This window comes from Amphibalanus amphitrite, unplaced genomic scaffold, assembly GCF_019059575.1.
Source record: "Amphibalanus amphitrite isolate SeventyFive unplaced genomic scaffold, NRLGWU_Aamphi_draft 000695F_arrow, whole genome shotgun sequence".
NCBI lineage: Eukaryota > Metazoa > Arthropoda > Thecostraca > Balanomorpha > Balanidae > Amphibalanus > Amphibalanus amphitrite.
This window is the reverse complement of record NW_024882189.1, coordinates 177,445-200,813: the sequence shown is the minus strand read 5'-3', so window position 1 is coordinate 200,813 and position 23,369 is coordinate 177,445. Positions and strand designations below refer to the sequence as shown.

General features: G+C 56.8%; 1 protein-coding gene across 2 annotated transcripts in view; it reads right to left on the bottom strand.

Moving 5' to 3' along the window:
- Positions 1-228: 228 nt before the first annotated feature.
- The window catches only part of LOC122364746 (ubiquitin-protein ligase E3B-like), a 28,943-nt gene continuing 5,802 nt past the window's right edge, over positions 229-23,369 (bottom strand). For both annotated transcript variants that reach the window (XM_043335436.1, XM_043335437.1), the window contains exons 5-20: positions 22,993-23,154; positions 22,222-22,410; positions 21,650-21,841; positions 20,914-21,343; positions 19,632-19,803; positions 19,214-19,332; positions 18,896-19,065; positions 18,336-18,481; positions 17,599-17,735; positions 17,212-17,375; positions 16,811-16,948; positions 16,040-16,164; positions 15,689-15,818; positions 7,944-8,108; positions 7,456-7,567; positions 229-3,964 (exon numbers count right to left, since the gene is read on the bottom strand). In XM_043335436.1, the coding sequence (XP_043191371.1) occupies positions 3,792-3,964; positions 7,456-7,567; positions 7,944-8,108; positions 15,689-15,818; positions 16,040-16,164; positions 16,811-16,948; positions 17,212-17,375; positions 17,599-17,735; positions 18,336-18,481; positions 18,896-19,065; positions 19,214-19,332; positions 19,632-19,803; positions 20,914-21,343; positions 21,650-21,841; positions 22,222-22,410; positions 22,993-23,154 (2,724 nt within the window). In that variant the 3' untranslated portion in view covers positions 229-3,791. The remainder of the gene's footprint in view (positions 3,965-7,455; positions 7,568-7,943; positions 8,109-15,688; positions 15,819-16,039; positions 16,165-16,810; positions 16,949-17,211; positions 17,376-17,598; positions 17,736-18,335; positions 18,482-18,895; positions 19,066-19,213; positions 19,333-19,631; positions 19,804-20,913; positions 21,344-21,649; positions 21,842-22,221; positions 22,411-22,992; positions 23,155-23,369) is intronic.

The following is a 23,369-nucleotide window of genomic DNA, read 5'->3' as shown; positions in this document are numbered from 1 at the left end:
ATGGAACTACCTGTGGATGTTACAACGGTTTTTTCGACTCCCAAATTTAACATAAATATCTGAGTGACTGGTTTTCACCAGTTCGCATCAGAATCATGACGACATTGGCCTGCGAGCTGTGCTCGACCTTCGCCGTTGAGAAGGCATGGACTCCCGAATCGGTCCATCAGGTGGCCTGCTCACCGACGACCTTGCCTGGCTGGTGGCCACTGAAGTCTACAATCACGGTTCGCAGAAGTTTGTATTTGGTTCACAACTCATCAAAATATGACAACATTGAGACGAAAACATACACTGAGATCGCAGCTAGACAGTTTGCAGTGATTTCGATCCTGATGTGAAAGCCTTTCAACGAGGCCATACCCAGAGAAAATCCGTCTCCTCTGGTCACCGAGCACCAGGAAAGTGAGGACGACACCCAGGGAAAATGTGCATTACGCGACAAAACACGGAAACATGCTCCAAGAGTTTGAAATCGCACACAGGTCGCCACGAGGAAAGACAACACTCAATCAAGCATTAACGGGACGTTGAATCGTGATTAGCGGGCCGAGGTGACACGACGCGACACCGAGCCAGTGGGGTCCAGGGAAGCGGGAGGGGGAGGGGGGGGGGGCGATAACGAGAAGGGTGGAGAAGAACAAACAGAACCGCGGCGGCCCCGCCGTGGTCGGCCGATAACACGCGCAGTGTGAGCCGAGCCGCGGTGTACAAGGGGTGCGCGGAGTGTTGGCCCATTCTAATTTTCTCAGCACGTGTGCCTTACGTGTAGTGGAACACAATATCTAAATTTGAGCAAAATCGAAGGGTACCCATTTTTCACAAATTACATTTTAAAAAATTAATTCAAGATAAAATAAATTCAAAATCACCAAAAAATGTAAAAATTGTCAAATTTTACTAGCACAACTCTTTACGTACACGTTTCAGTTTGTTTGAAATTAATAGCTTCAAAAATGTTGAAGCTATAGATCTTTCAAGATTGCAATACACGTCCAATTCTGCTCAAAAAGCAGAAGTTTAGCGACTTGTATCTCTGTACCCCGAGGGCATATGACAAAATCCTTTCACCCTCAGAGGTTTCACCCAATAGCCAATAAGTATACCAAGTTTGAACAAAATCGCAGAGGTGGCCGATTTTGGCTGTCCCGGTTGACATGGAATGCCCCTACGACCACTGTATTGTGATGAACACGGACAGCTCACGTCGGGGGATGGGGGCGTGGCACGGAGACGAATGGTGGATGATGGAGTGGCCCCGCGAGCTGCAGTGTGACGTCGCGCCATCCATGACGTGGCTGGAGCTCATCCCCGTCATGGTGGCATGTTTGGTGTGGGGAGAGAGATGGGGCGGGCACCGCGTGCTGATCCGGTCCGATAACATGGGGGAGGTGGGGGTCTGGGGGGAGGGGATGGTCGGGGTCGCCACTGATTATGGCGCTGCTGCGTCAGCCCCTGTTCTGGACGGCGTTCCATGAGTCCGCTGTATCCGTCGAGTACGTGGCAACGAAAGAGAACGGCGCGGCCGACGCGCTCAGTCGGCACGACTTGGCGCGGTTTCCGGCGGCTGCGGCCACAGGCGGCCCAGTGTCCGGTCCGGCCCCCATCGTGTGTGGCGGAGTACCTACAGGACCCGAGCCGTGGAACCCCCGTGCTGACAGGTACCGCCTGTGAACCCTGTGAACGGGACACGCGCGCATAATCTAGTAAGAATACACATACCCTTGGTTCCTTTGGGGTGTTTGGCGGTGGCTCGCACAGAGCTGGAGGCGAAGATAAACCCGGGTGTTGACGGCCTTTCACAGCCAAACAGGGAGAGGAGTTGATCGGAGGACACGCTAATCAAGCATTAACGGGACGTTGAATCGTGATTAGCGGGCCGAGGTGACACGACGCGACACCGAGCCAGTGGGGTCCAGGGAAGCGGGAGGGGGAGGGGGGGGGGGCGATAACGAGAAGGGTGGAGAAGAACAAACAGAACCGCGGCGGCCCCGCCGTGGTCGGCCGATAACACGCGCAGTGTGAGCCGAGCCGCGGTGTACAAGGGGTGCGCGGAGTGTTGCCCACCCACCATCCCCATCATCACCGTCCTGTCCTTTGTTCCCAAACGACCCTCGTCGTCCACCCGGGTTTGACGAAGCGGTGGCTCGCACAGAGCTGGAGGCGAAGATAAACCCGGGTGTTGACGGCTGGTACCGTACCACAGTACAAAAGCATGGCTATTCGCAATGACCGCGCCTGTAAACCAGTTTGTCAACCGGTACTTGGGAAGAGCCGGCACCGCAAGTCACAGAGTCGTGCCCTGTGCGGCTCGGAAAACGGGAGGATCGCACGGCACTGACGCCGATATTGCCCCATAGGACAAAACAGCGGCGCACTGCACCGCACAAAGGCAGATAATAGTAATATCCACATAGCGTTCAATAACATATTGCCACCATTACCATAGCACGACGATCATTATAGGTCAGGAAGGTCTAACAAAAATACTGGAATACAACACCACGATCACGATCATGGAATCAGATCGGCGACTGCTGACAATTTGATCGGACAGCGGCGCGAAGCAGGCCGATCGTATTCAAACACACGCGATATATATCACAGTCGAGACTACCGGCAGCACTGCAGGCTCCCACAGGCGGCACACCCGGCACCACTCTCCTCTGAACGGCTCGATACTCTCCCTCTCACCGAACTGCCTGTTACCCTGCATATCTAGAACCAATCTCCTCTCACCAGTCTCACCAACACTTTTCCTCTCATCTCACTGCCCGTGACTGTCCGAGGGAAACGTCCCCCTCACCCCTCAAAAGTCTCCCTAATCCCTCATACGAGTGTCCTGTCTCCTCACGGAGCCGACTCGTCTCTATGGCAGGCACACATCCGGCGGTACCCTGTCGGCCACAAGGGGCGCCCGGCGTCGGCCGCTGTCTGCCGCCGCTGCCGGCGCGATGACCGTTCGGCCGCCCCTCCGATCGCCGGCGGACGGATACCCCGCTCCCGGGGCCAGGGTGGCATCGATCAGAGGGGACAGGGGCCCCTCCGGAGATCCCCCAGCGACGCCCGGCGCCGACACAAACAGGAAGGGGGAGGGCAGATGATGGGGGCAGGTGCGGACCAGCTGATCAGGGAACAGCTGGCGGGACCAGAGGACTAGCGAGCGACGAGAGTGGAAAATAGTTGTCATTGCATCTTAGCCAATCACTGGCTAGGACCAGCGGCTAGGACCAGTAGACCGATGGACCAGCCGATGGGACCATCACGGACCGACTTGCGACATAATCCGGACAGCCATTTCGGACTAGGACCACCGGGAAAGCGAATTAAATGGCGACATATGATTTGTAGGATACTGCTGGTTCGATACTGGATAACTGCGTGATTTTTTCAATAACTATGACGTCTAAAGCGTAGCTCGCAAAACAAATCATTTCCTCAATATATTTTGCCACCTAAAAAGGTTTTGTAAGTTCGTTGAATTCCGCAGTGCACGTTAATTTTAATTCGGAGCTGAAAATCTCGCAACTTTTTCATAGATGAATTCGATCGCAATAGGGAAAATAATGTTAATGATAAACCATAAGCGACTACGAATAAATATCGCCAATTTCCCTATAAGGAACAACAAGCCGTTACACACGGATTGTGGCTGGGCCGGGGAGACAGGTCGAGGCTCGGTCGGGTGGCGACTGGTGGGGTCTGTGGCGCTGCGGCCCGGTCTGGTCAGGACGGGGTACAACGGCAGCCACTGGCGAGGAGGCGGGCTCGGGACTGACCGGAAGGCGCCGCTACGACAGCTCGAAGCCGGTGTTGTTGCGGATGGCGTAGCGCAGCTTGTCGCGCAGGGTGGCCTTCTTCTGGTAGTTGGGCAGCTTGAGCAGGTTGAAGCAGGTGGACGACGTGGGCAGCCGGGTGACCGGGTCGCGGCGGCGCACCGATAGGAAGCCGCGCAGCATCGAGCCTGCCGCCGCGCACACAGACAGACACACGGTCAGACGACAGATCAGGGACGACAGGGAGCACGGACTGGGGAGGAGACAGCGGGGATGGACACAGACGGGCAGTCGGTGAACCGACCGGGAAACGTACAACACGAGATGGGGACACGGACGGAAGGATACGCGGTCCGTGAGACGATATAGCGAGTGATAACACTAAACATGCAGTGATAGTTCATTTGGGGCAGATGCATTGTCACTGGTCAGATAGGTAGCAAAAGTTGGGAAGCTGAGGCTGCACCATGGGAATAAACAAACGGTGTTCACTCGATGTCAGGTAAACTGCCATCAGACATTGTATATTCCGCCATGAAAGCCGCTGCACCCCGGCCGCGGGTGTTTGCTATTTCTGCGTGGCGATGTGTGATGCCCGGCGGCTGACCCCGATTTCAGGGGCGCCCGGTCCGTGTGCTGTAGATCAGTCCGCTCGGCGTCAGCTGACACTGACTCTGGTGGTTTACACGCTCCCCAGCACCGGTAGGCGGTTGTTTACCTCGGGTTCGCTGAGAAGGATTCCAGATAGTTCTCGTCATCTGCACTCTGACGCGCTGAACTACCCAGTCAGCACCGTCTAACGTCACAACATGAAGTGGGACGCGTTTTTGTGCTGCCACTACCGACAACATGACCCGCGAGCACCGACTATGGGGCTTCTGACGCACTTTTTGCCGAAATTACTGACGACAATGACACTTTCTAAGCCATCTACAAGCAGTAATAAAAACGTACCGCAAAAAAAGACTACGGCTGATTCATCTCTACTTCAGATTTAGGGCAAAACTATTGACCCGCTGGAGAACTTACATCAATCGTAACCTTTGTCCGATATCGTAAGAAGCTGTCTTAGTAGCCAGGTGTAACACAAGATAAACATTGACATTGTATGGTAGTGTTCAGTAATTACATAACCATAAGAATGGAGCCAAGGCTTCTATTGTTCTCCGAGTGAATCTGAAGAAACAGTGCATCTCTGCCTCTCGAGCCGCTCAGACAATCTGCCGTCCGAGATACACGTTCATATGGCAGACTGACGACACACTGCAGCTGAAATGCACCATTAGCGAGGTACGGGAGCTGCTGCGTGGGCGACACCATCCAGACAGTGGCACTGCCAAGAGCCCCACCTAGCCGCGTATGATAGTCCTCAGAACTGCACCACCAGGTGACCCACGTCACCGCCACGTCACTGCCGCGTGACACACGTCACGTCCAGCGTCATCGGCGCGTCGTGGCCGCCGTGACGTGCCGGGACCCCGGCCGGCCGTGGGACGCGGCCCTGAATTACCCGTACAGCGAGGGGCCCAATCAATGTGCCGCGCCCCGCCGCATACGGCCAGAGTGACGTCACAGCAGGGGCCGGCGGTAACGAGGCGCCCCTGTTGTGACCTTGTCGGTCCAATGCCACAGTTCGGTGTACGGCCAGGTTCCCGGCCCGGCTGATTGGGCCGGGAAGGCCCGGCTGATTGGGCCGGGAAGGTCCGGCTGATTGGGCCGGGAAGGTCCGGCTGATTGGGCCGGGAGTGAGCTCCCGTGTACAGTTACATGCCAGCGCTCCCTCGTCAGGTGAGAGAGCGGCAGCCGTGAACAGCACCGCTCACGGAATTCGAGCCGACGGTTGATGTAGGCCTACGATGCAGTTAATACGTGATGACCACGGCTCACTACACTGCCCGTGAGCAGTGGTCCAGCTGACAGCGTTCTGCTGGTGTTCAGAACGGCTACTTTAACCCCGACGCTGGTGAGGCGACTGTGTGGTGTGCGGTTGAAGTTTTTATAGCTGCGTCTGGGATTACCCTCAATAAAAATAATGTGATATTCGGAACATCGGTCAGCAAGAAGCAAACATAACAAAGACAGTGACGTCAAACACGATCTAACAGGATCTGAGAAACGAGGACGGAACAAAATAATAATCGCAGCAATCGCTACTGCGTCGACGGATAGCAGGACAAAGAACAGGGCATTGGGGCTGGCTGGTGGCCAAATGAAAACAAACAGGTCTCAAGAGATGATTAATGCGGACATGACCGATTCAGTTCAAACAAAATAATTAATATTCCCCAACCACCAACTGACTCCTCCATGAGCAATTCAAAAAGAAGTCGGAAGGGCGAGCGGCGTCCCAGCGCGGAGTCAGAAGCTCCACCGAGGCGCAGCCCCGCCGCCGCCGCCGTCGGAGGCTGGTGTCGGTCGATCCGATGACTCACGGACGCCCCCCGGCCGCTGCGTCACCGGCTGTGCGGGCGTCACGCCACCGCCTGTCGTGACGGGTCACGGAGTGCCCGCCCGCCGCCGGCCGCACGGCGCCGCGCCGTCTGGGGCGGCCACAGCTACTGCCCCAGCCGCGGCCCGCCGACCCGGCACAGTACCGCGGTACACTGTCAGCACCGGGCGCCCGGCGACCCGAACCCGACCGCGGACAGGTGCTCCCGGCGGCCCCCCCCCCCGGCCAGCTGACCAGCTTCCACAGAGAACAAACGGACCCCGCGAACGGCATGACGAAAATAGGACCGGCCCCACCGACCCGGCCGGTACAGAAACTGCGCGCTACTGCAGCGGTCTGCGGAGAACCGGCGAGTTCCGGGCGGCGTGGCGCCGCACCGCCTCTCGGAACAGCGCTGTCGTCCGCCGTTAGAGCGATCGCGCCGGAGCTGTAGGTACAGCGGACAGTATCGCGCTCCAATCGACAGTAAACTGACCGGACGGCGCCGGCCGAGTATCGGTAATCGTGGCGAGCACAAACCGGACAGGACTGTCGATTAAGTGGGCGACGGGAAAGAAACGGAGACCAAAGCATGTTGCATATTCGATGGAAACTGTAAATATTGAGTTACCCCGTCGCCCACCTTTAGAGTAGGTACTAGTGTCGCGTGCCGCTCACTACGTACATTGTACAACCTCTCACCTATCCCGTGCCATTGTGTTTCCCGTGTCTGCTGTCTCCTCTAACCTATCGAGTCTCCCGTGTCTCCGCTCATCTATCGTGTCGCCCATATCTCCTTGTATCTCCGCTCACCTATCGTATCTCCCGTGTCTCCGCTCACCTATCGTATCTCCGTGTAGGCATCTCCGCTCACCTATCGTATCTCCCGTATCTCCGTGTCTCCCAAATTTCCGTGTGTCTCCGCTCACCTATCGCATCTCCGTGTGTCTCCGCTCACCTATCACATATCCCGTGTGTCTCCGCTCACCTATCATATCTACGTGTGTCTCCGCTCACCTATCGTTTCTCCATGTGTCTCCGCTCACCTATCGTATCTCCGTGTAGGTATCTCCGCTCACCTATCGTATCTCCCTTATCTCCGTGTCTCCCAAATCTCCATGTGTCTCCGCTCACCTATCGCATCTCCGTGTGTCTCCGCTCACCTATCACATCTCCCGTGTGTCTCCGCTCACCTATCATATCTACGTGTGTCTCCGCTCACTTATCGTATCTCCGAGTGTCTCTGCTCACCTATCGTATCCCCCGTGTCGTCGTCGTCGCCGACCTCGACACAGCGAATGGAGAAGGGCGGCTCCAGATGGGCGAACCCCATCAGCGGCGGCTTGGAGCAGGAGGTGACGAACTGGGGAACACAAACACTCGGTCAGTCACACGCAGACAGACACAGGCCGGGTGTGGAGACCGCAGTCAGCTGCCCGGGCTGGCAGCGGCCACTGCACACCACTGCGTCTGTTGAACTCTGTGGGTTACTACGTCGTACCAAGCGCGACTTTTGACGACGAACCTGCTAGTTACGACACATTTGCAACGACAAAAAGATATAAACAGACGCATTAAAGAAACTGGGCTATGTCGCATTCATAACCCAAAAATGTTTTCAAGTCAGAAAATGACAGTCAAAACAATCGACAGTCGTAAAAAAATGATACTGAATGCCGCCCTGAATACGGGCGCCACTCGCTATCCACAGACCGCGGTGTCGCGCAGGAGGGTCGCACCTTGAGGAACATCTTTTTCTCCTCCTGCGTGAAGTCCTTGTCGAGCACGTCCCAGAACCAGACGACCACGCGGTGCCGGTCGTGAAAGCCGCCGTAGTACTGGGTGTACTTCCTCAGCTCGCGCACGTCAAGGTCCACGTTGTCGCCGGCAATCAGCCGCTGCAGCTGCGGGCGGGCGGAACGGGGTGAAACGGTCAGTAGGGGAGGACGGGGTAAAAAGGTCGGTAAGGTAAGCCGTGAGGATAAAATAGTCGTCAGGACGCGGCGTGGGTAAAACGGTCAGCTCAACAAAGGAACTCGCTAAACCACGACACAGGAGCTGCAGGGGTGTGGGGCTGGCCGTTGACGTGACTCGTGGATTACACTGTACCATCGATTCCGGGGACACTGTGCATCCGAGAAGTAAACGAACAAGGGGTGCACGTCAGAATAGCTAGTGACATTTGAGCTAGTGACTTTTGAACTAGTACAAAACAGCTAGTGCCTCAAAACAGCTAGTGACAAAACAGCTAGCGTCAAAATAGCTAGTGAAGCAAAATAGCTAGTGCTTAGAAACAGCTAGTGACAAAACAGCTAGCGTCAAAGTAGCTAGTGAAGCATAAAGAGCTAGTGCCTCAAGACAGCTAGTGACGAAATAGCTATCGTCAAAATAGCAATTTCGTTGGACCTCTGTTCCCTTCCCATTCACTTCGCTTCAAAAATGCAAGATATCTATGACTGTAAATATGTATTTCCCGCGATATGCCATCTCTTTAATTCCCCGGTGCCCCGCTTCTAATTTGTTGTTTGTCCTAGGGATCCCGTCCTCTGCCCTCCTAGCATTCCAAATAATTTTGTCAAACTACGGTGCTCTTCTGCTCCTTCTACCCGTCTGGGGACTCTTCGTCGGGAAAGAATCTATAATAGCTGCTCTACGAATAAGCTATTTTGCTTATTAGCTATTAGTCGACGCTAGCGATTTCTATAGCTACATTGACATGGGCGTAGGAACGGCTGGAACATTGTGGGTGCATGGGTGCAGAAATCCAGCCATGGCCGGTGAAGCCGGGGGGGGGGGGGGGAGGGGGTAGGGAGCGGCACCCGAGCGGAGGCTCCTTGTGAGCTTTGAGGGTGTACCATGTCGAAAAGGTACCTACCGAAGATAAGTGTATTTAGAAGCGTTGATAATGTCAATATCGACTACCGCAAAAAGTACATAAATGCGGCTAACTTAGCCATTTTCGAAGATAGGTATCGGGCTAAAACCTTTGACAGTGGGTCATCGGTATGTGTTCAATCACATGTGTTCCGTTGCTTCCTTTTTTACTTGAGCGCAAATGTAAGTTTTGAAGACCATCACAGTAGCAAACGCTTCTAAAGGTGGAAAGTGGGCAAAATATCCTGAATTTGTTGTGCTGCATGGGAAGTAGTGTTGATGAGAAAAGGGGTTTTTGTTCCAGATTATTGTGGGTGCAGAATACATTGTCTGCACCCACTGGAGAATTATTGTGGGTGCAACTGCACCCACTGCACCCATGGTTCCTACGCTTATGACTTGCTATAATGAAGCACTAGCTATTTTGCTCTACTAGCTATATTGACGCTAGCTGTTTAGTCACTAGCTGATTTAATGCACTAGCTATTTTGCATTACTAGCTATTTTGGCGCTAGCTGTGTTGTCACTAGCTGTTTTGAAGCACTAGCTCTTTTGTACTAGCTCAAAAGTCACTAGCTCAATAGTCACTAGCTGTTTTGAGTTTTGACGTGGACCCACGAACAAGTCATGGGCCAATGCCCACAGATGGAACACACACAAAGATCGATCACAGTGCACGGGTTGTGCGTCACAGTTCGAGGGAGCGCCGGCCAGCCAAAACGACCCAGGGTTCCCCGCCCCTGGTCTGTTTTCAGCGACCACCGTCAGTAGCCCCAGGCTCCACTGGCCATGGCTAGCGGCGGCTCAACAAAGACGGGAACGGGCGAGTTCCAACCATGCTCCAATGCCGGAGAAAATCGGCTGATTGGAGTTAGGTTGCAAGAAGCCAATAAAAACGGAGTTCCCCAAGCATGATTATGATCACCAATCAGCCTTTTCTCCCAGCCACAAGCCTTCATGAGTAGCTTGAACCGAGATTCTCATGAATGAAGGCCATTGCAGTCCGGTTTTCCGAGCTGAGCGTGCTTACTGCGCATCTGACCGCCGTCATGTGATGTGCTGGCGTTACGCTAACTGACGTTAGCAGTTATCCTTAATCGGCGGAACATCACCTCACATCAGTAGAAGTCTACCTTACGGAGAAGCGTCATTTAACGTCAGTACTTGATCAGATGGCGTCAGTCGTACATTATCTAACAGCAACAGACACAGCAGCACATCGGTTGACTCAACAATGACAGAAGCACATCCTCTGCGCCCGACGTCACGTTAGCAGCTGACGTCGTCAGATGGTCGCCAGCCAGTGATTGGCATTGAACGCATGTATGTACGGCGCAGTGTAGCTCTCACGACAGCCACCGCTCCGAAATACCGCAAATCGGTGTCCCACACCTGCTACACCACTTACCGGAATAATACCAAAAAGACTAAGCGTTTCTGAAAACTGCCGAGCTAAAATGTGACACTGCGGTTCAGACCGGCAATAAAACTCGGGAACATCAGCACGCCACATGGTAGCAAGTAGGGCAATGAGTGCCCGGCGTCGGATAGATATGATGTACGAATGGGGAGGGGGTAGTGGAGGGACACAGGACCCGGTGACCGGAGGAGGGGGGGAGGGGGGGCATAGGATCGGGGCCGCCGCAGACCCATCCACCGGCCGTGCATCGCGTCTCTGACGGCGCGCCACGGACCAGGTGAACCCCGGCGGGAGCGGACAGCGCCGTCCGTCACCACGACGGAGTCTGTCCGTCACCACGGCAGGTCTGTCCGTCAGCGGGGACGGCAGACACGGCGGCGGCAGCCGGCCCGCGGCCAGGGACGGGAGTCTCAGGGAGGACGGAGGGGACACGTGAGCCGACACGTCGCCAGCTGAGACGCGGCGGGAGGTGCAGCCCCGTGGAGACGGAGAGGACTAGGAGAGGTGCAGCCCGTGGAGACGGAGAGGACTGGGAGAGGTGTCCGGTGCCGGTGGCGCGGCAGCGGCATGGCGGCAGCGGCATCCCGGCACGCCGGCCGGACGAACACGGACGGCCGTGGACGGCGGACATCTCATACCGCTCAGCTCTATCCATATCAGCCGGACGGAGACCGACCAGCAGGGCCGAAAGGGCCACCGAGTAAGGACACGGCGACTCGGTCCGACCGACTCACAAATCACCGCTGACGGCGCGCCGGCCGAGCGACACGGCACCGACACCAGACACAGCAGGGCGTGTCAGTGTCAACTGGCGCGTGTCACCCGCAGCGCGGTGTCAGAGGGCCCGGGCGCGCCATCAGCCACCGCCGCTCGCCAGAGCGGCGTCTGTGCAGTGTGTGCCTGCACAGGAGCTGCGGGGAGCACCCACAGCGAGACGGTGCTGCGGGGAGCGCCTACAGCGGGACGGTGCAGGGCTCCAGATGAGAGGTTACCGACATCGGGGCGGTTTGCAGTGAGGGAACGGACAGAGACACACGGACTGAGCGCGAGAGGTCAGCGAACCACAGCAGCCGCCAGCAATCGGTAACCAATGACCAGCAGTGAAGTGCTGAAGGAACGACTAACTGAGCTATTCATATCACTCCCCTATTGCAGGGCCGACGATCCGTGTCCGCGATCACGATTGATTACATTTTTAAACGAGCACAAGCTGTAAAAACCCGTACCCAGTGGTAAGTACTACTAGCCGTGGTGCAATGAGTAGGGTCAGATGATAATTGTGCGGTGCATGAAGTAAAACATCGCTGGCAAATGTTGCAGCTCGGCTATTGGACTGCTGTTGACTGTGGTTCTTTGACTCTGTTGAGACAGCAAACGACGGCGGACCTATTTGCCATTGCACCGGCGTAGTAGGTATACAGCCAGTCCATTGGAAGCATACGCACCTAACACCGGTCAAATTATGCCCACGTAACACCGCCCGGTCGTATGTATTACCACGATACTTATACCAGCGAGCTGCGGCGGCGGATACCCAATATCCATGCTACGTTACACCCGCCATCACATGGCGTCGTAGTCCCGCGGCCCGTAACTCGGCAGCAGTGTGCCAAAATTTGCAGATGTGGGTGGGAAACGACATCCAAATGAAAATCATTTTCCACTCTCACCTCCAGTTTTCAAGCCCAATTTTCCACTCCCAATTCCACCGAGAGAGGAGCGATTGCGCGAATGTTTGTTTTGCATCTGTCACAATAATGTAGATAGATGGATGTTTTTGATCATTTTCCCACTCTTTTTGGGTCTTACCTGACCGACAATTTTTCACTCTCATCCTTTTCTGGTCAGCATTTTTGCCCTCTGACACCCAAACAAAAATATAATTTTGGGACACTGCTCGGCAGGGCCGGCCGGTCGGTCGGACCCAGTGACCTACGCTGCATAATGGGCGGCCGAGCCGTGCATGCAGTGATCTTGCACGCCGGATCTACACGGCGGATTATACGGGAATTTACACTGGACGGAGCGAAGGAAGAGTCGCAGCAGCTGGGCGACGAAATGACCGAGTAAAATATTCGTAATCAGATGACAGAGGTTTCATGACAAACTGAGCCGAGATTACATACAGCTGAGAACGGGTTTAGCTCGGCCTGGACATCGTAGCTCGTCAGGTGGTGCTAGTCCTCCACGAAAGACGACGAGCGTCATATTATCAAAGGCAGTTTTACCAGCTGATGGTGCTAGCAAAAGAGCATGTTTTAACTTTTACACTGACAACCAATCGATAAGAGGCACATACAAGAAGTAAACGTCTGCATCAAATTGTCAACTCATGTTCTAACGCACAAAACTGACAGCTACACCCAAAAACGACCCTCGAGCCGCAGTTCCAAGTGCTTGCGGCTTGTTATCGTCCAAAACCGCCTCTTGACCGACAAACCAGCTCCGTGTCGCGGACGTCGCGGACGTTTCTGTGGAAAACTACGCGCAGGCGGGCCGGCCGTGCGGGTGGCGTGTCGCGCTCCGAGGTAAACAGGGGCGGCGGGGCAGCCGCGGAGGCGCCGGCCGGCCACGGACCCCTGTCCCCTGCCCCTGGTGGTTCGGCCACCGGCCGCTGGCGGCGCCACTGTCGGCGGCACGCAGCGGCCGGCCGCAGCGCGGTCGATCCCGGGCGGCGTCGGGCGGTGTCGGCTGCCGACGTACGCAGCTGGCGCCTCAAGGCCGCGCCACTGACCGGCCGACCCGGCTGGCAACAGCTCCCCAGTCTGACCGGAGTCGGGTCTGATCCCCACGGCCGGAGAGCCGACCGCGGGGACGGATAGCTCGGCACAACACATCCCTGCTACACCAGAGGATTAGCGGGTTTCACAACGTGTGGTCGTGACTGGTGGATATCACGGCAATGACGGGTTTCCAGCTTAACGACAACACGTCCTCAAAATAGACTACCGCACCCATATAACCAAAACAGTTACAGGTTCCACATCTCACATCCTGTTCCCAGTACTTATCGTCAATAACTCTAACATCAAAGGCGGGGCACGCCGCACTGTAAATAAGCCCACCTCCTCACATCACGACCTCTGAGTGGGCCGTATTCTGCCGCACCAAAACATCATTATCTCCGCGCCGAGGGCCGTTCAAAACAGCCCTGAGGCGGCCGCGGTGAGAGCTCCTCACGGGGGTGGAGCGGTGGACAGAGCTCCTCACGGGGGTGGAGCGGTGGACAGAGCTCCTCACGGGGGTGGAGCGGTGGACAGAGCTCCTCACGGGGGTGGAGCGGTGGACGGGGTCATATGGCCGGGGGTCTGCCGTGAGCCCTCCCTCAGGGGGGTGGAGCGGTGGACGGGGTTATATGGCCGGGGCTCTGCCGTGAGCCCTCCCTCTCGGAGTTGGAGCGGTGGACAGCGCTCCTCACGGGGTTGGAGCGGTGGACAGCGATATATGGCTGGGGGTCTTCCGTGAGTCCTCCCTCGCGGGGGTGGAGCGGTGGACAGCGATATATGGCCGGGGGTCTGTCGTCGCCGTCCGCGGGTGCGAGGGGTGTCTGCGTCACGAATACGCCGCAGACGGCGATATTGACGCAGCCGCACCGAGTCAGTGAACCCGGGGTGCGGACGCCGCAAATATACCTGCCGCGGCGGGTTCACGGACACCCCAACACACCTCCCTGCCGGGGCGGGTTCACACATCTCCTGCAGGGCAGGTACGGCGCACAGAGAGACGCACCAGCTGTGATAATAGAGATAGGAGCCGTGCCGCCGCTCCCCGGCCGGTCAAACCTGCATGGAGACCACGTCAGGCCGACAGACCAGACCACTGGAACAAACCAACGCACCAGACCGGCGGAAAAGACCAGCGAAGAATAAGTAGTTCGCATTTTCAAAAGTCGGGCTGGGTACTTACATTAAAACATGCCGAACTAAATCTGAATCGTCCCCTCGACAGCACACAAAAGTTGCGCGTGTGTGGCGCGATTCGGCGGCTAGCGACAGTACCGTTCACATTGTATGTGCCGTGAGGTTAGGTGCAGCTGTACCATATTCACCATGGTACTACTGCACGTCTGCCTATGGTTTGGTCGGACAAACATCATTGCTGGGCAGAGGTCGACTTCTCCAGCATTAATGGAATATTCCACACATACACACTGGAATACTGCGCTGGACAGTTGCAACGGGACCTGATTGCATAACGTGATGCGCCGTTTGGTGACATCATGGGGCCCACAGGGCACAGAGACATGGCTACTGTCGACCAAACTAAATATCTGGAGATCAGACGGCCGGAGCAGTTTTATCCCCTCATCGAAATCTTTCTCTTCTTTGATTCATTTTCTCCTTTATTCTTCTGTTAGAAGGCTACGACGCAAAGTATTATCGACACATAAGTGACCATCGTAAAGATACGCACATGCAAAATATTCGATCTATTAGGTATATGTAGAATATGCTGTATCCTGATTCCCGTATAGTGTGGATTTATGGTTCCTTGCCTGTAGTCCTCAAGAAAGGGACTCTGTAAGTACTGCGGCACTGCCCTTAAGCTGCGCAGTGCGCATGTCACTTAATTTCTAGTTTTGTCTATGCATGAGCACGATTCCAGATTTGATGAGTCTGCCGTGCTTGAGCCCGAGGCTACCCCGATCGCCCCCGTCTCAGCAGAGACGGACCGGCGTCAGATGTTTCGAGTTCTTCTGAACTCCGTAGTAAATTACCAGGCCGCTGAGAGCATTCGTCCCGGACCGAGCCAGGAGGCAGCTGCACCTTTCTCACGGGATATGAGCGATTAACTCCGAGTTCAGAGCAGAGCTCACATTCCGAGCCAGCGCAGCAGGCAGACCCCGCGGGAGCTGACAAAACACATTCCAGTCAAAGCGACCGGCGACATGTCCCCTGTGAATGTCCGAGGAATACATGGGGGCTCCTTCGGTCATGGAGAGCCGAAAATGGGGGACACAAAGAGACCTGATCGTCGTCTGGAATACAACCAATAGATCAGGTATTTGATCGACCCATTTTTTTTTCTCCAGATCACACGGATCAATTGCTGGAGTGCCTTAAGTGTTACGACTTCGACTTGTTTTGTTTTGACAGCGATAACTCAGCAAACCCGCGTCCAGTACCATCTGTCGGCAGTTTATCAAGCCCAGCATGCGCGGCAGCTCCGCGGGGCGGCGCCACAACTGACCTCTGGCGGTGAGAACATCTGCAGCCACTCGGGCCGGACCAGCGCGCGGAAGCCGCGAATGAACGCCGCCGTCTGCTCCTTGATCTGCGTCTGCATCCGGAAATGGGCCAGGTGGTACACGTACTGGATCCTGGGAACGCAACAGCGTCAGGGACGATGTCAGAAAAAGTAACGTCAGAAGGGAGGAACCTCGAACAATGTCAACAGCCTTGAATAACCTTGCACCAATCATTGTTCCTTCTCTAGCCCCGATGACTCTCACAGAGCACATGAACTGACTTAGCAGCCAGAATTTATAAATACCGCACCATTCCGCCGCTGCCCACCCCGGTGCAGCAGCGGTGTGCTCACTTGTTCTCGTTGGTGACGGGTATGACGCGTCCGCCCGGGATGAGGTCGTGAGTGACCAGCTGGCCCATCACGTCCTGGTCGTACGAGAACGTCAGCCCCAGGTCCTGCACATCGCCGTCGTACCGCTGCGGAGACCGGGGGTCGCCGTCAGTCAGACCGCCGGCGCCGCAGTTTGTTAGTCCGCCCGACCGCAGCCGGTGACACAGCCGTGTGCGTGACAGCCGCTGTGTTATCAGTCCCATATCTGACAGCTGTATAAACGGCGGCTCTGTGCCCGCAGCCAAGGAGGGCCGGTGGCGGCCTGCTGAGACCGGCCAGTATCAACACTGCACCGCGGAGGGCACCGTCACACAGCGGGCCCACCACTGCGCCCAGCGGACCCTCCCTATCCTGAGCCTGACGGCCACACACACTGTCATGGGCCGGGGTCAAACAAATACCCCTCCCCGCCCGGTGAACCGTGCCAACTACTAGCCAACGGTATGCACTCTGCGTGCCAAGGTCGTAACGCGCCGTAAATAACCAGTATATACAGTCGGACAAAAAATAAACACGTACTCTGAAACGTCCCTGACCCGGTTAAATGAACTTGATGCGTAAACGCATCGCAGAAATAAATAATTACATGCTAAAAATACGAATACCTGCCAAAATCTGCGTGATCAGCGTAGATTGTTTTTTTATTCAATGGGTACAGGCCGTACTTGCTCAGATTTTCACGGACCCATTCGGCATTCACACTCGGCCGTCCCAAATAAACTAAGCCAGTACCTTGATGTAGGTGATGTTTTTGTAGAGCTCCGGATCCAGCGAGGGCAGCTCGTCCACCGAACAGTAGAGGTTCTTGTGCGAGTGGCCCAGTAGCTCAGATAGGAAGAACGGCGCGAAAGGCACGTCCACCACGATACCCTGCCGAGCGAGCGATGAACGGGGTCGGACCGGCGGCAGGCGACGTCACACTGGCGAGAGGTAGTCACAGCAGCGGCAGGGGATCACGGGTTCCAGAGTTCCATCCACTCAATAGTCCCCACGATCGTATCATCTCCCCTGGAAGTCCACCAGAGCGGCCTCGCTCTCTCCACAGACTCCTCACTCCACATTGACAGCCTAGCCCTCTCCACCCCGACCCTTCCATCTGCAGCGACCCCTTCAGCGATCGCCCAGTATCCCACCTCGTAGACGGCCTTTCCGAGCATCTTTCCGACAAACTCGAGGAGCTGCAGGTGGTCGTGGTGAACGGACGAGGCCGGCGAAGGGTACAGTCGCTGCTCGCTGGTCGTCTGGAACAGGCTCAGACTCGGGTCGAACACCCGCCGGATCGTCTCCTCCAGAAACTCTGCGGAAATAACAACAGACACAGGTCCGGGAATGTGCACACTAGACCGAGAACAGTCCATAGACTGGCCGATAAGTGGTCAAATTATTTCCCAACTGCCCTTCGAACAACGGCTGACGAAAGTAACTCGATAGCTGGACCAACATTCACAAGCTCTCATGGACCCTGCGAGCGTTTCGCGCCGCACCCGATCCAGTGCGGGTGCCCGCGCGGTGCTGCCGACCTTTGAACACGCCGTCCTGGTCGATGCCGGCCTCGTCCAGGCCCTGCTCGTTGATGAACTTGACGCGGACGATGCCTTTGAGCAGCTGCGGTGAGAGTGTCGCCAGCTGGCGGTAGCCGTCCTCCAGCAGGCGGGACCTGGCCGCCGGCGGACCGCGTGAGATGACGGCGAGCGCGTGAGTCGGAGGGGACGGACCGCGCGGGACACGGGTGACGGACCGCGTGGGACACGTGTGACGGACCGCGCGGGACAGGGGTGACGGACCGCGTGACTCACGGGTGGCGGACTGCGTGACACAGTGTGAAACAAAGTTGGCGGACGGCCAGTTAGGCGGCCAGGAGTGTGGTCACTGGTTTACACTGGTTGGTGTGGTCACTGTATATGTGTAGCGAGTGACAAACAAAAGATGGACGGGACAAAAGTAATGGGGAACTGTGACCAGAAACTAGCTGATAGGATGGTGATTAGGTAGGAGGGAACAGGAAAACGAATAACACCTGAAGCAATTCTGCCAGTGAGCACTGACCACATCAAGAAGATGATGCAGTGAACGATACGATAACATGGATTGTGTAACATTAAAAACATTCATCATAGTGTGGTCGACTGGCGTGAATACGTGTTTTGCTGCGGTGTGTGTGTGACTGGACTCTGCGTCCGCCGCGTCACCCATCGGTGTATGATGATCAGGGTCAGAGTACCCACCTGTGTATGATGAGCAGGGTCAGAGTACCCACCTGTGTATGGTGATCAGGGTGGACTGGGGCGAGGTGAAGGGCGACTCGGTCAGCCCCAGCGCCAGCCGCTCCTTGGACACCTCCTGGCGGAACAGGTAGACGCGCTCCTCGTGGTGGAGGACGTGCGGCACCTTCTGCAGCAGCAGCTGCCAACAACACCAGGCGACAGGTCACAGACGGGTAAAGGTACTAATGTAGGCAGGGACTTCCGTCTTACATCAGCTGCGGCGGCGGCGGACCGGCCAGACGGTCACAGGCCGGGAAATGGCACGTATTACTATTCACGCAGGACTTTCGTCTTCGGTCAGTACCTGCAGCATTGTCTGATCAAAATCCAGCGACCCTTTACCGTGACCCCCAAACCCTCCTACTTTACCTCTCAATCACTATACCATTGCCCAAACGTTGAAAATCTAGTAATATACGTGCATTACCAGAACGATGGTGTGGCGAGTGGCGACACATCATTAGTTCCGACTAACCAGACACGATCACAGCTGTAGTATGTATTTACACCATCCCAATCAGATCAGACGCATATGATCTTCTGGAAAACTTACCAGTGCCCACTTTTTGTTTTTCTCGACGTCGTTGAGGAAGCTGATCTTGATCTCCCTGATGATCCAGTGGTTTTTGGGCGCGAACTGTCTGCGGCAGTCCCGTTTGTAGAGGAGCAGCAGCAGCGCGTGCAGAGACTGGAACAGGGAGCTGGTCGGCAGCGACTTGGCATCTGTCCGGAGCACAGAAACCCCAGTCAGGTCACATGGCAGAAGCACATACGAACAAACGTAAAATGCTAACGTAGAACCACAAGGTGTCAGGCAAACTCTGAAATATGCATGTGAGTTTGTCGGACACACATTGGAGGCTGTCCGTACCGATAAGGTTGTTGCTGATGATTTTGTACACGAATGTGTTGAGGAAGCCCGATATCTGAACGTAGTCCTCCAACTTGAACAGCTTCTGCTCCTCGTACATTTCGATGTCGTCCAGAACACTGAAAACGGCGCAATGGGATGCAATATTACGATCGGTGATCCCTCTGGCTGATGGCTCTAGTCTCTATTTTCAAAATCATGGTAAATCTATCAGCGATGATAGGCCACCAGTTTCCAAAGATCTATGAATCAGAAGAAAATAGCATATTTTGATACCACATTTGATCGAGTTTAATGACCCCTTCGGCCTTCACGTCATAGGACAGCCGGTGCGCTCTAGTCCCATCGGCCGGCCTGGAGGCGAGATGCTCTGCAGCTCTGCGTCCCGTTCCCCGGCCCGGAGGCGGGGGGCACTCACACCACGTAGTTGGCCATGCAGTCGCAGAACATGGAGACGACGTGGAACTCGGGGGCGGCACTGCCATCCGGAGAGCCGAGCAGGCCGACGAACTGCCGGAGGCCGCAGTCGGGGCCCAGGCCGCGCAGCAGCGACCACAGGTCCGGGAGCAGGCTGCCGCCGTAACACAGACCTGCGGACGGACCACACCGCACTGTCAGTACAGCAGCGACCACAGGTCGGGGAGCAGGCTGCCGCCGTAACACAGACCTGCGGACGGACCACACCGCACTGTCAGTACAGCAGCGACCACAGGTCGGGGAGCAGGCTGCCGCCGTAACACAGACCTGCCGGGACGGACCACACCGCACTGTCAGTACAGCAGCGACCACAGGTCGGGGAGCAGGCTGCCGCCGTAACACAGACCTGCGGGACGCGTGGTGAGATGTTATCGAACTTGTCCCGTCCAGTTGAAATGTACGACTCATTTCGACCTATTACCCCGGGCCCAGTCGGTGGACGCCAGGCGTGGTATCCACTCACTGGTGAGATCTCCCCCCATGTCCACTCACTGGTGAGATCTCCCCCCATGTCCACTCACTGGTGAGATCTCCCCCCATGTTCACTCACTGGTGAGATCTCCCCCCGTCCACTCACTGGTGAGATCTCCCCCATGTCCACTCACTGGTGAGATCTCCCCCATGTCCACTCACTGGTGAGATCTCCCCCCATGTCCACTCACTGGTGAGATCTCCCCTGTCCACTCACTGGTGAGATCTCCCCCGTCCACTCACTGGTGAGATCTCCCCCCCCCCCCTGTCCACTAACTGGTGAGATCTCCCCCCCGTCCACTAACTGGTGAGATCTCCCCCATGTCCACTCACTGGTGAGATCTCCCCCATGTCCACTCACTGGTGAGATCTCCCCCCATGTCCACTCACTGGTGAGATCTCCCCCCCCATGTCCACTCACTGGTGAGATCTCCCCCCCATGTCCACTCACTGGTGAGATCTCCCCCCGTCCATTCACTGGTGAGATCTCCCCCCCCCCCGTCCACTAACTGGTGAGATCTCCCCCCCCCCATCCACTAACTGGTGAGATCTCCCCCCGTCCACTCACTGGTGAGATCTCCACCCCGTCCACTAACTGGTGAGATCTCCCCCCGTCCACTCACTGGTGAGATCTCTCCCCCCATGTCCACTCGCTGGTGAGAGCTCCCCTCCCCCATGTCCACTCACTGGTGAGAGCTCCCCTCCCCCATGTCCACTCACTGGTGAGAGCCCCTCCCCCCATGTCCACTCACTGGTGAGTATGTCGGAGCGCAGCTGGGTGAGCGTCTGCAGCGCCGTCTGGTACAGGGAGCAGACGAGCGCCACGCGCGCGCACTCGGCGCTGCCCAGCCGGCGGGCGGCGGCCGCGCCGGGCCGGCCGCGCTCCAGGGCGCGGCGCAGCCAGCCGGCCAGTCGGCCGTCCGGCGGCGGCGGCTGGGCGGCTCCGGCCGGCGCCGGGGCCGGCGCCGGGGCCGGGGCGCGCTCCATGCCGGCGAACAGAGCCGCCGAGATGGGCCGGCTCCAGAGCAGCTGCAGCTGAGCGCGCACCGCAGGCAGCGCCTCAGTGAGCCGCGGGTCGAGCGGCTGACTGAACCAGCCCAGTACCGGGTGCCACTGGCTCAGGTTGGAGCGCTTGTTCTGCACGTACTTCTGCAGGCTCTCCAGCAGCCGCGTCAGCACCAGCTGCCGAAAGGAGACGGCGGGAGGTGACCTGGGAGTCTCAGAAGAAACGGATCGGGCGGCTGACAGAATAGTTAGGAAGTGAAACAGGAATAAACAACACGCCAAGTCCGTTTAAGTTGTAGTAAAAAAATATTAAGTTGCATTTTTGTAGTCTTCTAACAAATACATGCCATGTCGTTAAGGATATGCCAGGAGATAATGGACAGATATTTTCCCGTCATTGCCATGCTCCGCACCGCAAATCTTTCAAAAATGAGTCGCGTTCAATCTCCACACGTATGAACGAAGCCCCTGCTCTATACGTACGCTGAGGTCGGGGCAGAGCACGGAGGCCAGGGTGTCTGGCTCCTGAAGGTACGCCAAGTGGACCAGGTTGGCCAGCAGACACAGCGCGTAGTTGCCCTCCAGCGTGTTGAAGACGATCCGCAGCGCCTGCTGGTCCAGCAGGTGGGCCGTGCACTTGGCCAGCAGGCCGTGAGTGCTGATGGCCGACAGACACTGAAACACGGCGCACACGGGCGTCTCAGCAGAAGGCCACAACAGGGGCACAGCAGCAGGCAAACAGACAAGATCTGCACCGTTTGGGTGCCAAGCTGCAACGAGATCCGCATCAACATGCATCAACCAAATGACAATCCACGATACATAGCTAAGCCTGTTAAGTGACCCGTGACTTCAAAGACGTCAATGTGCTTAGCCACAACATGCTGCGACGAAACAGTTCATGCAGTAGCGAGAACAGCGACGCGAAAAACTCATCCGCTTTAATCATAGGCCAACTCTCCCCTTCCTTTCTGGGCGCCTGATTCGTGCCCCAAGTGTTGTCCACCGGCGCCCACCCACCTCTGTCGCTCTCCGTCTGCGGCCCGTCCACCCACCTCCGGGGCCGTGCTCTGCAGGTGGGACACCAGGCCGGGCACGCTCAGCACGCTGATCAGGTAGGCGCTGACGTCATTGGCCGAGAACTGGGAGGCCACCAGCGGCCGCAGCGCCAGCGTCATACAGGCTGTGAGAGAGGCGTGCCGGAGCACCGGCCGCGAGCGGGCCAGCCCGCGCACCAGCACCTCCTGACGGCGGAGGGGGCTGGGTGTCAGAGCGGGCCAGGCCGCGCACCAGCACCTCCTGACGGCGGAGGGAGGGGGCAGGGTGTCAGAGCGGGCCAGCCCGCGCACCAGCACCTCCTGGTGGCGGAGGGAGGGGGCAGGGTGTCAGAGCGGGCCGGGCCGCGCACCAGCACCTCCTGGTGGCGGAGGAAGGGGGCAGGGTGTCAGAGCGGGCCAGCCCGCGCACCAGCACCTCCTGGCGGGGGAGGGAGGGGGCAGGGTGTCAGAGCGGGCCAGCCCGCGCACCAGCACCTCCTGGCGGGGGAGGGGGCAGGGTGTCAGAGCGGGCCGGGCCGCGCACCAGCACCTCCTGCCGAGGAAAAGGCAGGATGTTTGAGGAAGGGTAAACGGCAGACCAGCACATCCTGAGGGTGGGGTGCAGAATGAATCATGAACACAGCCGTTCTAGCAGTGAGCAGAGCAGAATCAGTAGCATATGCTCATTGACATGCATCGTAAGATTTTCAGTCATTTTCCGAAGCTTCGTGAATAATTTCCCTTAGCCAGGGTCCTAAAAACTCCAGCCGATCAGCTAATGCAGCCTACCTTCAGCGTCCTCATGAGGTGCGCGGCGCTGGCGTGCTGCAGCAGGGCCAGGCACAGTTTGTCCATGACGGGCCTCAGCTTCTCGTGGCTGGGGTTGGTCAACAGCCGCCAGCTGGACGTCGACGTGAACGTCAGTAGCATGTGCAGGTACAGCGTCACAGTCTGTGGAGGGAGACGGGTACAGCGTCACAGTCTGTGGAGGGAGACGGGTACAGCGTCACAGTCTGTGGGAGGGAGACGGGTACAGCGTCACAGTCTGTGGGTGGGAGACGGGTACAGCGTCGCAGTCTGTGGGAGGGGAGACGGGTACAGCGTCAAAGTCTGTGGGAGGGGAAATAGGTTCTTATAGCGTCACACTCTGTGGAATGGGAAACAAG